The sequence below is a fragment of the Meira miltonrushii genome (assembly GCF_003144205.1).
Source record: "Meira miltonrushii strain MCA 3882 unplaced genomic scaffold FA14scaffold_2, whole genome shotgun sequence".
NCBI classification, from domain to species: domain Eukaryota; kingdom Fungi; phylum Basidiomycota; class Exobasidiomycetes; order Exobasidiales; family Brachybasidiaceae; genus Meira; species Meira miltonrushii.
This window is the reverse complement of record NW_020289944.1, coordinates 2831364-2845189: the sequence shown is the minus strand read 5'-3', so window position 1 is coordinate 2845189 and position 13826 is coordinate 2831364. Positions and strand designations below refer to the sequence as shown.

The 13826-nt window shown below is 42.2% G+C and overlaps 6 protein-coding genes across 6 annotated transcripts; 4 read left to right on the top strand and 2 right to left on the bottom strand.

Annotated features, from left to right (window-relative positions):
- Positions 1–205: 205 nt before the first annotated feature.
- FA14DRAFT_189669 (uncharacterized protein) lies at positions 206–3504 on the top strand (the record flags this gene model as incomplete). Its single annotated transcript, XM_025501748.1, has 7 exons — positions 206–868; positions 2009–2023; positions 2090–2536; positions 2721–2849; positions 2938–2988; positions 3057–3420; positions 3485–3504. The coding sequence occupies 7 exons, from the start codon at positions 206–208 to the stop codon at positions 3502–3504; spliced, it is 1689 nt and encodes a 562-aa protein (XP_025356030.1).
- A 135-nt stretch (positions 3505–3639) lies between these two features.
- FA14DRAFT_160757 (RNA-binding domain-containing protein) lies at positions 3640–4529 on the top strand. The gene has a single exon (XM_025498811.1). The coding sequence runs from the start codon at positions 3691–3693 to the stop codon at positions 4324–4326; it is 636 nt and encodes a 211-aa protein (XP_025356029.1). The 5' UTR covers positions 3640–3690; the 3' UTR covers positions 4327–4529.
- Positions 4375–6276, bottom strand: FA14DRAFT_46179 (uncharacterized protein). Its single transcript, XM_025502382.1, has one exon. It carries the CDS (start codon positions 5954–5956, stop codon positions 4424–4426), a length of 1533 nt encoding a protein of 510 aa, XP_025356028.1. The 5' UTR covers positions 5957–6276; the 3' UTR covers positions 4375–4423.
- Positions 6058–7485, top strand: FA14DRAFT_179092 (ribosomal protein L18e; the record flags this gene model as incomplete). Its single annotated transcript, XM_025500897.1, has 3 exons — positions 6058–6097; positions 6613–6638; positions 6913–7485. 3 exons carry the CDS (start codon positions 6058–6060, stop codon positions 7483–7485), a joined length of 639 nt encoding a protein of 212 aa, XP_025356027.1.
- A 706-nt stretch (positions 7486–8191) lies between these two features.
- FA14DRAFT_164458 (GRIM-19) lies at positions 8192–8745 on the top strand (the record flags this gene model as incomplete). Its single annotated transcript, XM_025499888.1, has 3 exons — positions 8192–8364; positions 8464–8605; positions 8686–8745. 3 exons carry the CDS (start codon positions 8192–8194, stop codon positions 8743–8745), a joined length of 375 nt encoding a protein of 124 aa, XP_025356026.1.
- A 163-nt stretch (positions 8746–8908) lies between these two features.
- Positions 8909–10594, bottom strand: FA14DRAFT_160755 (uncharacterized protein). The gene has a single exon (XM_025498810.1). The coding sequence runs from the start codon at positions 10455–10457 to the stop codon at positions 9030–9032; it is 1428 nt and encodes a 475-aa protein (XP_025356025.1). The 5' UTR covers positions 10458–10594; the 3' UTR covers positions 8909–9029.
- Positions 10595–13826: the final 3232 nt, after the last annotated feature.

The following is a 13826-nucleotide window of genomic DNA, read 5'->3' as shown; positions in this document are numbered from 1 at the left end:
TAAATTACATTGCAAATACTTGGCACTTGATGTGCAATCCTTCTTGATTAAAGATCGGAGCCTATTTTTGATCATACGACTTCCGTTTTATTAAAAAACACTTGGCGAATTTGGCATTCATTTATGTATATAACTACAGCCGTCTGACCTGAATGATCAGTCCACTATCTCCATCACCCACTTTCCCTCTAATTCACTTTCAAGCATGCGCTCTTTTTCGGTGATCTTCCTTGTACTCCTCTGTATCGCTTTGACAAAGGCAGAATTGACCCCCAAGCCACGTCCACGCAGTACAAACGAGTTGGTCAGCTTGCCTACGTTCGGCAAACGTGATGACGCTGATGCCAAGAACAAAAATTCCACCAAGAATAATTTTGTTTGGCCTGCAATTGATGGTTATCAAGATCAAAATCCACCTGATAATATGTTAGGTGTTGGCTATTTAACTTATTCTACTGCTTGGATCAAGAAAACGTTTGAAATTAGTGACAAAGATCCTGAAAAGGCCGATAAACGATTCTTTCATGGACTTTTAAGAGGTGCTTATTTATGGCGTGATAGCTGTTGGAAATTAACAAATGATTCTGCAAAGGCTGCTCAACGAACAAACACTTTGGCCCGTGTAGTTGTTTATACGTTTAACGATCCAGATTTTGACATTGATCCGATTTATCATTTATCAAGTACCATGGCTCTTGCTTGTTGGGAACGCGATAAAGATGGTGATTATAATACACCGGTGGTTAACCATACTGAAACATTGATGAATAATCTTCATTGGGATAAAGCTTCAGCTTTAAAGGTATTGGAAAAACAACATATTTATTTCGGTTATACAAACAAGACCAGCACTCACGGCCATCCTAAAGTTAAACATTGAAAGATGTTAAGCATGCTAGGCTCACCGACCTATAGCTTTACTTTTTGACCTCCCCTATAATGTTTTCACTACAACATGTTTCCACTTTCACTTGCTATTTCAGTAAGTAGAATAATATTATTGTCTCCTGTGTTTTTTATTGAGTAAGCCAAATGAAGAATGAAGTTGAAGAAATGAAAATGAGCAATATGCTGTTCCGATCGAAAGAGTTTTTTTTCGAATTCATGTAATTCATGATGAACGCCAAATGACGTTATAAATATAGTGATTTGTTTATTTTAAGATAAAGAGCGGCGATGGCTTCTTAGCAATGACGGCCAACGCCTGCTTACTCGAATATTGAGCCCTAGGGAGAAGCTGAGGGCATTGCACGAATGATAGGAACGAAAGAGGGCGGTTGCCCTTATTTGGCCGACAGGATACAAATAGCATGCAATTGGGTGAAATGAGAATTACGTTCCTTTGATATGGCTACTTCTGTTGCGGTTTAATCCGAGGATAAATAAGGTGGGCATTCCTTTGATATGGCGAGTTTCTCTATAGAATAAGTCGGTGTCCGAATGGATGAACGAAGTTTAGGAAGTATAAATGCTGACTTATGAGAAAGCATGTAGAGATCCGGCATTATTAGTCTAGTCTCCCCGCGCCTCTTCCACGTCTTACATAAGTGCAAACCACCCTTGTTTGTTGATACTCAAACCACATCTTCGGCTCCGTCACTCATTACTCTTCTGTCGATCTGTCAATACACTTATTTCATACGCTTTCATAGTTTCCGTTGACCTAAGCGCTGCGCTGTCCGCCTTTTGTTGACAGCAAAGCCCCAACAATCCTCACTGCTGAGCATACTCGGCGCAATGTAGTTACTCACTCCTCCTTTTAGAATATCATCTTATTTTATCTTATGTTTGTTTTACAAAAGCTCAGTTCGAACTGATAACGTCTGCATAGCGTCACGACACCCAAAAGCCTATTAACGACTAACAGCTGTTCTTAATAGCATCGAACAGTCGGATATAAAAAGTAAGACAGAACCAGTCGAATATAAAAAGTAAGACGGAACAAGTCGAATACATTTGCACTTCTCTTCCACTACATCAAACAATTTCTTCTCTTTCTTTATCAAAGCCAAACATAGCGATGGTGAGAAACAACTTTATAAATATATTTTCGCAATGGAAGCTAACTCGAACTTCTCTTTGTTCTTAGTCGCACACAGAAAGCAGATCCTTCATCGCTCAAAATTATCTCAGTAAGCATTTGAACAATGGGCTTATTATTCGGTTCGCTATTGTCATTGTGAACGATTGTCCAAACGCACCATGGAAAGAAGACGAAGCAATGGAACATTTTGCCAGATTACTCATTTGCCTAAATCATGTGTATAAAGGCGTATATGACTGTCGTTCAGACTGTACTTTGACGTGGAATATTTTGGCGGATGGCATTACTGCTTGCCAAGACGAACTTACTTTATGGCGCTTCTTAAGACCTCCAAGAGTTTCATGGAATTCTATGACAAAAGAAGATCAAGACGAATTCATTTTCGCTATGGTGTACCAAGCCATTGAAATGGGAATGCCTATCGAACTTGGCAATATGGCTTGCACTGTCGATGTAACAAACTTGGTTCGCGGTTTTAAGTACAACAATCAAGTGGTTTTGTATGGAGGCAAACCATAAATGATGTCGTATATCTTCATGCTTTTTCTTATATTTTTTATCTTTTCTCTTACCATTTTAAATCTTTTCTCTTATCTCATGTCATCTCCTCTTTTTATTGAAAAAAGCATAATGCATCATTGACATTGTGACCTTTGCCGATCTGTTCGCTTCGTAGGCGCAAGCTGCTGTCTTTCAATCGAATGACGTGATCCGCAGTTTCGTTCATAAGTATTCTGATTTTGGTTCCGGCACCGTCATGGTAAGTACTGGAACGGCTGAAAATCCTAATTTGAGACTTGGCTCGGTGTGTAATATTCTAGACTTCTTCTCATTGGTGAGATAAGAAATAACGGTATACCCTCGTCTCATTTTCACAACCATCCTCTCCTTAGTCAATTATAAAAACGATGAGTCGAAATTTAGCATTGTATAATGCTACTCAAGTAAGTGATATTTAGTTTACACGACACATTGATCTTATGACAAATTTCTATTTTACTTTATTATTCAGATTGGCATTCAAGTAAGAGTTTCGCAAGAAGATGCTGAAATCAAAATGATGGATGATGAAGTGATTCGTCGTGCAGAAGAATTGATGCGTTATCAAAAATTTCGACCCTATCTGGTGAACGAGAAATTGCACAATTTAGCAACCATATTATTACGTCTCGTTCTGGTCTTTCGCCCCGACAATGAAATATTAACGTTCAACATGTTGGTGATCGGATTGGATACATGTGCTCCAGAGCTGTACTGTGGTATATTTGAAAGGGAGAATCGTATTCAATCCGACGCTGCAAGACTTAGCTTGAAATATAACATCATTGCTGACTTATTAACAGCTGCCGTTCTGGACACTCAACGAATGCCAATTTGTTGGAATCGACGTACACAGACTATAGATGTGAAAGGGTTGGTCAATTCATTCCCTTTAACTAGGCTCGAATTATAGTGGATAAGTGATCTTATTTGTATATGTCATGACAATGAAATGATGATCAGGTTTAGTCGGCACGTGTTATTATCACGCACGGAACATTTATACGCGCTTAAAGTAAATCTAAGAATATTGCATTCACTCACATTCATTCATCCTTCCTTACCACCGATCTTGCTTGTCGGTCAAGCATCATCTATTCGCCATAATGTCGGTCACAAAGGCATCTACGTCATCAAATCCTCCACCACCTCCAAATACGGCATTATATGTGAAAAATATCGATTCAAAAATAAAAAAGAATGAAGTAAAGAAACAATTATATGCACTTTGTATAACGTATGGTCGGATACTAGACATAGTCACAACAAGGGCAGATGGAATGCGTGGTCAGGCATTCGTTGTTTTTGAAGATCTAGCAAGCTCAACAGCAGCTTTGCGTGCGTTGGATGGATTCAACTTTTATGGGAAACCATTGATGATCGATTACGCAAAGTCAAAATCGAAAGCAACAATCGTTGCGGAAAAAGGACCTGAAGCTTTGTTCGATCCTAGCTTGCATCTCACACAAACTGCAGCAAGGAAGGAAAAGGTTACACTGTCTTCTGCTGGTGCGGACTTGCAAGGAAGAGAACGCAAACGTGCGAGGGAAGAAGCTGGTCAGCGTGGTGAAGTAGTTCAGGAGGAAGAGGAAAATTCTGAATCAGACACAAGGTCTTCCGATGACGAACAGCCGGAGACGAAACGAAGAAAGTCTGAAGCAGGCTCGAAAGTGGCTGACGGCAAAGAAGGGAGTGATGATGATGCCGGTTCAATGCAAATGGCCGAATCGGATGGAGAGTGATGTTCGTGCTCTCAATGATACCCTGTAACAGTAATGATTAATGTGTATGAATAGTGAATTATTGCATAAAATACATGTATTGTAGTGAAAGCCTTGATTAGTCTTCTTCGTCTAGATCGAGTTCGTCATCTAATTCCAATTCATCTTCAACGTCGTCGTCGTCATCCTCCTCATCATCTTCATCATCTAGATCAATTTCCCCATCCTCTAGTTCCTCGTCCACCTCTTCACCAGTCACAGTCTGCCAACCTTCTTCATTCTCTGCAACAGGTTCTGCTTCGCTCTCGTCCACAATCTCGATTCTCAACAGGCCACTCGCAAATGCCGTTCCAATCACTCCAACAATTGCTGATGCGATCCAGACATATCGACCTATAGTCATTATCCGAGCTTCCCTTGCCTCAGCAGCAGATCGTGGTCTTTGATTGGAAGCAACAGCTCGAGAACGAGAAAAAGGCATCAGGTTGGAAGTCATTCGCCTCGCAAACATGTATGCTTGACTGGTTGATCGTCCTAGCTGGGTTGCGATTCGGATTGATAATGGTTCATCATTAGCAGCTGTAGCGTTTCGCTGACGACCAGGTAAAATCGGCCAATCGGGCGCCTCGCTTTGCGGCGATGCTTCCTGCTTAGACCACAATAATAAACGAATTCTTTCGGAATGCTGAAGTAGAGTAGGATAAGAGCTTCGTAAAGCTTGAGCGATTGGTGCTTCGGCCAGAGCTGGGTATTCGTGAGCAGGCAAGAGTAGCGGAGCAAGCAACGAGAAGATTCGCAGATCTAAAACAGAAGGTTTTGCCAGACTGGAGAAGTACTCTTCCTCTCCCAAAGACTCGGCCAGAGTATTAAAGACCTCCTGGGCAAATGTCGTCATTTTAGATTGTTTAAATGCGATGCTTGCCTTCTCCTTCTCTTCACGTAGTAAGCCAGCGCCACTCTTTCGCTTTATAGCTGATCCACCTGACATTCCAATTCCTGCTCTCTGTGCTATCTCTTCTCGCTCTCTACGATCTTCGAGTACGAGGTCCCTTTGCGTATTGTACTGGCGTAGAATTGGACCCAGCTCATTTGAAGGATCTATGTACCGCCCTTTCTCTGCAAATGCAACTTGCAACTGACGACGAATTCTATTAGGCATCGAATAGCGTGATAGATGTCCTAATCCAGATTGATACACACGAGACGTATGTCTGTCGTACAAGTCTTTTGCATATAGTATTTGATGAACGATTGGGTGTAGTTCCGATAAAACATACCTCTCTAACGCTTTACATCTTGCTAATTTCTTGGTGTCTTCCTCTAATAGTCTGTCGGCCAACAAAGATCGTTCAGCTTTCTTGCCTGCCAATTTCCAAGAGTAGGCTTCTGTTGCAGACAACGAATCAGCAAGGATCACGCCTGTAGATGCATCTTCCAAGCATGGTATACTGGAATGTAAGAGAGAAGAAGGAGCTTGTACTTCGACCTCTACATCTCCGAGAGCGACCTTAGCACCTCTTCTGGCCTGCAAGATTGAGAGTGCATACAGTCCATCAGGATCGAGTATAGGTAGATTTGATTTGGCACTTGCTTCCTGCACAGCCCATGCTATCAGCCTTATCCTCTTTGGAGGATGATTGACAGCATCCATTTTCACTATGATGATAAGCAAAAAAAGAGTTGCTTGCTGCAACCTTTCGAGGTTTCATATACAATAACCATGATTAGTTACCACACTTACCCACTCTTATAATGCCGCCACTAGCCGACGTCGATCTGAACAATTCTTGGAGTGAATTTTATCTCGTCTGGCCTGTGCACTGAAAAGCGAAAGGGAATAGAAATTGGGCAGAAAGTCATTACCTACGTAGAGATTCGAATCCAAAGGATTAATCAAAGAGTATCGCATGAGAAACGTGTCGAAAATGCTGTATATTATCGCCTAACCGCTAGACCATTGCAAGCATAATCTGTCAATTCGAGAAACTGGTCAGCACTTATTCCACCAGCTAGTCTGAAGCTAAGCTTAAATAAGCCTAATGCTATCAACCTTGTACGCGTTGAGTGACAACACTGCGGTTCGGTCGACACGTGTCTGCTTTAAGCTGCAGGACTGGAACAAAGCTTGTAGGCCTGCAAAGGTGTTAGCTAGGCGCAGGAAAGGCATTGTGCTGCACCTGAGCGCTTACAAGCCAGGAAGAATTTCGCAGCAATCCAGAGATTCCTTTGAATTGTGAAGTTTGCTCAATTAGCACTCATCCGCGCGCAAATCGACACTTTCACTTTCCTTACTTTGACATCCATAAGATCATCGCAAGTCGGACGTCAAGATGGTGAGTACGATTGAAATCGACAGAATAGGGTGGCATGTATGATGGGTGATGGTGGTGTATCAACAAAAGATAATCACAAGTCAAGTATGCACTACAAATACCGACTTCTTGAAACTGCAAAGGACGAATTCGACATGGTATAGGGATGACTTTCGAGCGCCAGTCTAGAGCTACATCACCCCAACTCAACATTGCTGCACATTCTGATCGATCCGAGCATTCTGTTCAAGGGTGTTTTACTGACTTTCCATCATTTTAATCTCAATCTTTTCAGGGTATCGATATTGCGAAGCATCACGTTAAAAAGGGCCAACGCCAAGCACCCAAGAGTGAGGATCCATACCTCCTCTTGTTGGTCAAATTGTATCGCTTCTTGGCCCGCCGTACCGACTCTCGTTTCAACAAGGTCGTCTTACGTCGTCTGTTTATGTCAAAGATTAACCGTCCCCCAGTGAGCGTTTCCAGATTGGTCTACTTGTCCAAGAACCGTGGCGGTGTCGCTACCGGATCTGAAGCACCAAAGACTGTTGTCGTTGTCGGAACAATCACCGATGACAACCGTTTGTTGGACTTGCCCAAATTGTCTGTCGCCGCTCTTCGTTACACCAAGAACGCTCGTGCCCGTATTTTGGCCGCAGGTGGTGAAGCTTTGACTCTCGATCAATTGGCCTTGCGTGCACCAAAGGGAAGCAACACAATCTTGTTGCGTGGACCAAAGAACGCCCGTGAAGCTGTCAAGCACTTCAACATGGGTCCTCACAACCACGCCAAGCCATACGTTCGTTCCAAGGGCCGCAAGTTCGAACAAGCCCGTGGTCGCAGAAAGTCTCGTGGTTTCAAGGTCTAAGCGATCTGATGAACGTCAACCTCAGCCTCATGTACGACAATCGCTTCTATCCTTGTATTCTCGCTTTTCAAAAACTGTTACAATGCATCGTTTTCTTCAATCAGAATCACCTTTATGGTTGGTGGATCGGTGTACAAAATCTCTTCAGCAACGTCTCTTTTGACTTGGGCGATTGGATGGTGTGAGCAATGCATGCGCTTTCATATCTTCCATTCTCCCAAATTCAAAAGTTTCTTTGCAACATGATCTTCATCATCCTGTGATGTCGTACATGCACAAAATTATATACTCTCATCTTTTCCTTACATGTGTTTCATTACATATAGCTCATTTAACGCTATCAAGCGTACATTGGCAATTCTATAGCATGCATCATTGATAAGGGAGAAGTTTTTGCAAATACTTGAGAAATAGTTGTCAATACCTTTCCATCGATATGAGTGATGCATTCATTCAATGATGATGAGGAAGACGAAGCGGAAAATGACTTGTGTGCACGTGATAGGCTTGTTCTCTTCAGCCCAGCCAGCCAGTAATACGCGTTAAGATTAATACACTGTATGCACACACACACGGCGTAAGTGCACATCCACAGTCAGTGTGTGCTAGAATTAAAGGCCGGCCGTTCATCGCCATTAACTTCTTGTTCACATCAACCTATCTCTCATCTTGCTTTGGGTTCGCGAACACATATAGTAATAACAAGATGAGTGGTGTTCAATTCAATCAAGATTTGCCTCCACCAGGTGGATATGAACCAATCCGATACAAGAGAAATTTACCCGCTCGCGGACCGGGAGGATTGGCAATCTTTGGTGGTGTGATTGCAATTTGCACATATGGTTTTTGGAGATTAGGACAAGGAAATTTAGAGCAACGGTGAGTGGGCTATGTGGAATGAGATCAAACACGATCAAGCGAGAGGTAATAAGAGACATTCATAACTAACACTGTGTGCACTGACCTTTCCCCATATAGCGAATTGAGACGTGAAAAGGCATGGTCGCGTATTCATTTGGTACCCGCTTTGATGGCAGAAGCAGATCGTGATACATACAGAAGAGAACAAGCACAGCTAGCAAGAGAAAAGGAGATTATGAAAGATGTAAAGGGATGGGAAGTAAGTATGCCGATTTTCTCATCAATTCGATCTGATCAAATCGTTTCTAACTCAGACACACTCTCTTTTCTCTCTCGCAGGCTGGAAAGAGTGTTTACAACACAAAACGTTATACACCAAGCAGCTTCGTTGTTCTTTAAACAAAGTCACTCATACAATACATGTTCATCGAATCACACTGCAATATTATCATACTATCTCATCCAGATGGAAGCAAAGGTGCGAATACAGAAGCACAACTTTTTGTGCACTTTCATATCCGAGAAACAATCGAATATACTCTACTTTGACAGGCTCACACAATTTTCAATTACTGATGCATATATAGATTCTCATCCTTTACGACGGGTTTACTACAAAACTTTAATGATGTCAATGCTGTTCTAGGAGCCAAAAAAGAGAAGGATAGTGATAGTCAATCAATTTAGAAATTGGCAGGTCCTTTGCCTAACTTGCGAACTTGCTCTTCACTTCGGTTACGGATTTGCCATGTAAGAGCATATGTCTTTACGGCATCTTCATAAGAAGAAAGGATTGGTGCAGATCCAGGTCCCAATTCGATATTATCGATCAAATTTGAAACTTCAGAGAAGAAAGGATCATCGCTTTGATAACGAACAACTTCTTCGTGATCGTCACCTGGACGACGGAAGTAGAGAACAGGAGCGTTGTAAGGGTCCACTAAACGCAAACTGTGACCGTCAGCGATAATGTCCAATTCGGTAGAGTAATTGTAACCGTGTAAAGCAACGGCATGGGTCAAAGATCCTACTGCACCTGAAGTGTATTTCCAGGTTGCACATGTGATACGTGGAATACGTTGTTCAGGTGCAATGGTTTCTTCGGGAACAGGGACACGTCTCAAATGACCGGCAGGCTCAAAGTGTTCCAAAGAGTGAGCCAAAACGGAATCAAGGTCAACTTCACCACCGAAATAACGTGAAAGATCACAGAAATGGGTTGCTTGTTCAACGATTGGACCGCAAGTTTGAGATTTGTCCCACCAATCCAATTTGGCTGTATGTTCGTATGCCATGATATAACGTGCATTTGTGGCCATGACCTTGAGATTGTTCTCTTCCAAGATTTGTTTCATCTTTTGAACGACCTTCAAATAACGCAACATGTAACCAACTGAAACAATGTTTCCAGCGCTCTTGAGACGTTCAGCAATGGCAAATGCTTCATCAACTGGACCAGTTGAAACTGGCTTTTCGATAAAGATTCCAGCGTTTGGGAAAGCTTCAACCAATGCTTTTTCCAAATCGCGACCTGATTCTTCACGACCACGGAAAGCAGGAGGAGAACCAACCCAGAATGCATGAGGTGGTTTTGCAGGATCACGGTTGCGAACGTAATCAGCAAAGGTAGGGTAAACGATTGTATCTTTGTATGCGCTCAATACGAAAGATTTACGTTTAACATCCAAAACCTTTTCGGCACGATCGGCAGAAGGATCGATGAGACCGACAACTTTGAGACGTGGACCAAGCTTGTGTTCCAAACGGAAAGAGTGATTCCATGGTCCTTCATCTGAACCAAAGTTGATATTACCTGCACCTACGATTACTACGTTAAAATCAGCTCCTGGTTCAGGTGGTGATTGTTTGTCCATAGCAGTAATTGCATGAGGATCAAAATCTGCTTGTGCTTCAGATGCGATCTCGTTGGGAGTTTTGGAAGAGTAGAATCTTTTTGATAAATTCGAAGGAGCTTTGTTTGATTGCAAAGAGGTGAATTTAGAAGCAGAAGGAGCTGCCAAAACGGAAGATGGACGTGCCAAATTGGCCGACACGGATCCAAGAACCGAAGTGGGCATACCACGACGCAATGGAAGTGAAGCACGCATCATGATGATGATCTTTGACGGTGTCAAGAAGAAAGAGAGGGAGAGATGTGATGGTGTTTACAATATGACGAGAAGATTAATGCTTTCCAAAGTATATAATAGCATGTACATACTCGATTGCCAGGGAGTGGAGTGTTGACTGCAGCAGTTCAATGCATTAATGCATAATTACACCTTTACTGCCTCTTGCCTTTCTTTTCTTCGCGTTTTAATTTTGGTGGCCTCAAACCGAAGTTTATCTCTGCCGTGCGCGCACTGGCCCGTTTGGTATTAAAATTAAACACCGTAGATTCCTTTTTCTTTTTTCGCACGCCAGCAAATCATTTAAGAAGCGAACCTGTCAAGCAAGAAACAGGCGAGAGGTGCGTGGGGCTTCAGATGCTAGTTTCAGAACGCTTTCCAGTCCACCATGATGGGTGTGCATACACTCAAAGCTTACTTCATGTTAGGAGGCACATCTCCTTGTTCTAACAGGTTCAGTTTGATATCATCTCTTTATTTTTCAATCTATCGAATAGCTCAATTGACCGTTCCCCTATGTGTCATGACCAGAATGGTTATGGTGTGAGCAGAAATGGTGTCAAAATGTGTTGATGAGAACAAAGCTAGAACGAAGTTGGGCTTTAAAGCCATTCAGTATGATCAATATTCCACGATGTCGTGCAAGGTGGTCAGGCTGAAGAAGCAAAAGGTAACAATTCAATTGGAAGTTGTGCTTTGCAAGCTTTGTGTTCCTGAGCTTATATAATTGTTGAATAGTGATCAACATTCGCTACAGAAAGGCATTCTCAAGATCATCAAATGCAATACTATCCTGATACTAAAATTAGAAAGAGTAGCGTGTAGTCCATAGATCGGCGAATGATCAGTTTATACTTGATCGATTTCGGAAAGGGTCAACAAGCTATCGGCAAGCAGACGGAAATGCGAGGAAAAGTCAAAATGTTATTGGTCAAAAATGCCTTCGTTTAACAGCCAGTAAGTAGCCTCTCTTTCTCGCTTCCGTCAAAATGCCTAGAACACAAATGCACTTTCATTGGTTTTACTCCACGGAAGACTAAGAAAGGCTACAAATGCTTTCCTTTCCTTCCTTGAGAGCACACCGGCGTATGTTTTACGCGCTGCGCGTTACTTTACTTCCAATGCCCTCCCGATTTTCAGCCATGGAGAAGAGTGTACCCAATTCAAAACACTGAGCGCACGCCATGGCATGTGCATATAGCTTAAATTGATATGTGTGATGTAGCAGCAAAGGAGGTGTTCCCAGTGCTGTCTGATCGATCAACTTTGCTGTACATTTATTAGCGCAATCTCTTGTTCCTTGTTGTCCGACAATGTACGCAGCATGTACTTCATGGATTAAATTTGATTCGATTTAAACTATGCATACAGAAGATCTCTTTCATTCACCCATTGTAATTGGATGTACGGATATTAATCTAAATTATCCCCCAACGTTTGGTCTTTTTTTAATATATGCATAAACTCAAAAAAGAAAAGCATGTGTGGCAAACATGGTCAAACGGCTTCCACTCGTCGAGAGGAAAAAGAAAGCATTTTGTCGAGAAACAATGTTCAATTTAATATATGCTCGGTTGCTTCTTCCCGCCTTCGGCTGCGTTTGTTCTGCTACCGAGTGGTAAATTGTGATGTGTGACTTGTTTAAGAATACTACCTAGCGTGAGGAAGGAAAGTATGAATGCCGCATGGACCCCTACCTTACAGCATTACAAGAAATCAAATCTCAACTGCTTTTCGCCCTTCTCTCTCTGTTTTACTCAACTATATGGTGCAATTTCCAATTAGAACAGATCTTTCCCGCATGAGCCCATATCTTGCATTCAACTCCGGTGGAGAGTTAACGCTTTGATCTTCGGTACTCAGAAAAGTGATTGAGTGCCAACAAGAACAGAAAAAAGGCTTCCAAGCGATTGGATTCCTTGATGGATCTAGAATCTTTCATGTTCTCTCTCATCCTCGCTAGCACGAACTCGATGAACGAAACTCAGCTTTGAGCATTAAAATGCTCTAAAGGCTGTGGAAAGGTCAGTAATTGTGTTCTTTCACCTTCACCAACAGGTTGCCCGTGCAACCGAACCGAATCGAATTTTGCATTCTGTCGCTTCTATAGACCAATCCAACATCTTCGTCACCTCCAGTCAACCGCCATCACACCTAGAGCGCTTCGCTGTGCATTCATTGGCATCAATCGGACAACGAGCTTCGTCACGTGGCTATTGTATCCTAATTGACGTTCAATTCAGCCACACTCTGAAAAGAAGGGCATTCATTTGGGTGACTCCGTATCCTTCGGATCTTAAGTTGCCGTGCTATCAATAAAAAAGTGGCTTTGCTTGTCATTTGGTAAATGAATGAAGGATCATACCTTTTTTTCGTTGTCAGATCAAAAACGTGTACACAAACAAAAAGCAGCAATCAGTTGACGGCGGAGTACTAGACTTTTCGTACGTGTAAAAGTTCAACTGTTTCGTTCCTCGATCGCAAGATCCTTTTGCATTTCGGTATTCTGTGTCATCCTTTTACGGAACCGAAATTGATTGGAAGAAGGGGGGAAAACGGAAAAAGAGGCGAAAAAAGACAAAGAATAAATCAATTTCACGTACAAAGCAATCCATCACGCGAATTCAGTTAATCATTTCATCACCTCACGGCTCCGTCATTTTTTGTGATTATAGTCGGAGACGGATGCTAATGCTTGAATTTCAAACACATTTTCTTCACCAGAAAGTTTAATAGGAGTGCTTGCTTGCTTTTTCCTTTTTCAACGCCCTGCAAAAGTTGGGAAAAAAAGGAACATAAGCCCAGACACCTTTCTTTGTCAAGGCGCATACATTCCTTCGGCACACGTTCAATTCTTCAAATCTGGAAGGAACTCTGTGGCAAAGAGTTCATTTGGCGCTTAACGTGCTTCATATCCTCATCCTTCGCATCTCAACGGTTGTTTGATTGTCCATTGATTTGGTCATTGCTTTTGCGGCCGGCTTCATTTGCACAATTCACAGCCTTTGTGTACGTTTTTACTCAAAGCAGTGATCCCATACCCACATCAAACGTACAAATTAATCATTTGTTAAACTATCGGAATCCGAAGAAGAAAAAACTTCCAACGAATTTGCGGTACAAGCACCTTTGACAATTGTACGTCATTGACTTCTGGCCCCTATTTGTTTCTTGCACTCTCTATACACAATACTTTCAGCTGGCTTTTGCTAATCATACCTTTCAATCGTACATCAAACAGAATCATTCGATCCTCAACACAAACGGAATCACAACGAGCCGAAGTTTGGTTCAATCTGATTAGTCTTGGCTTTACCACAACAATTACATCACACCGGTGACCGAAAGGCG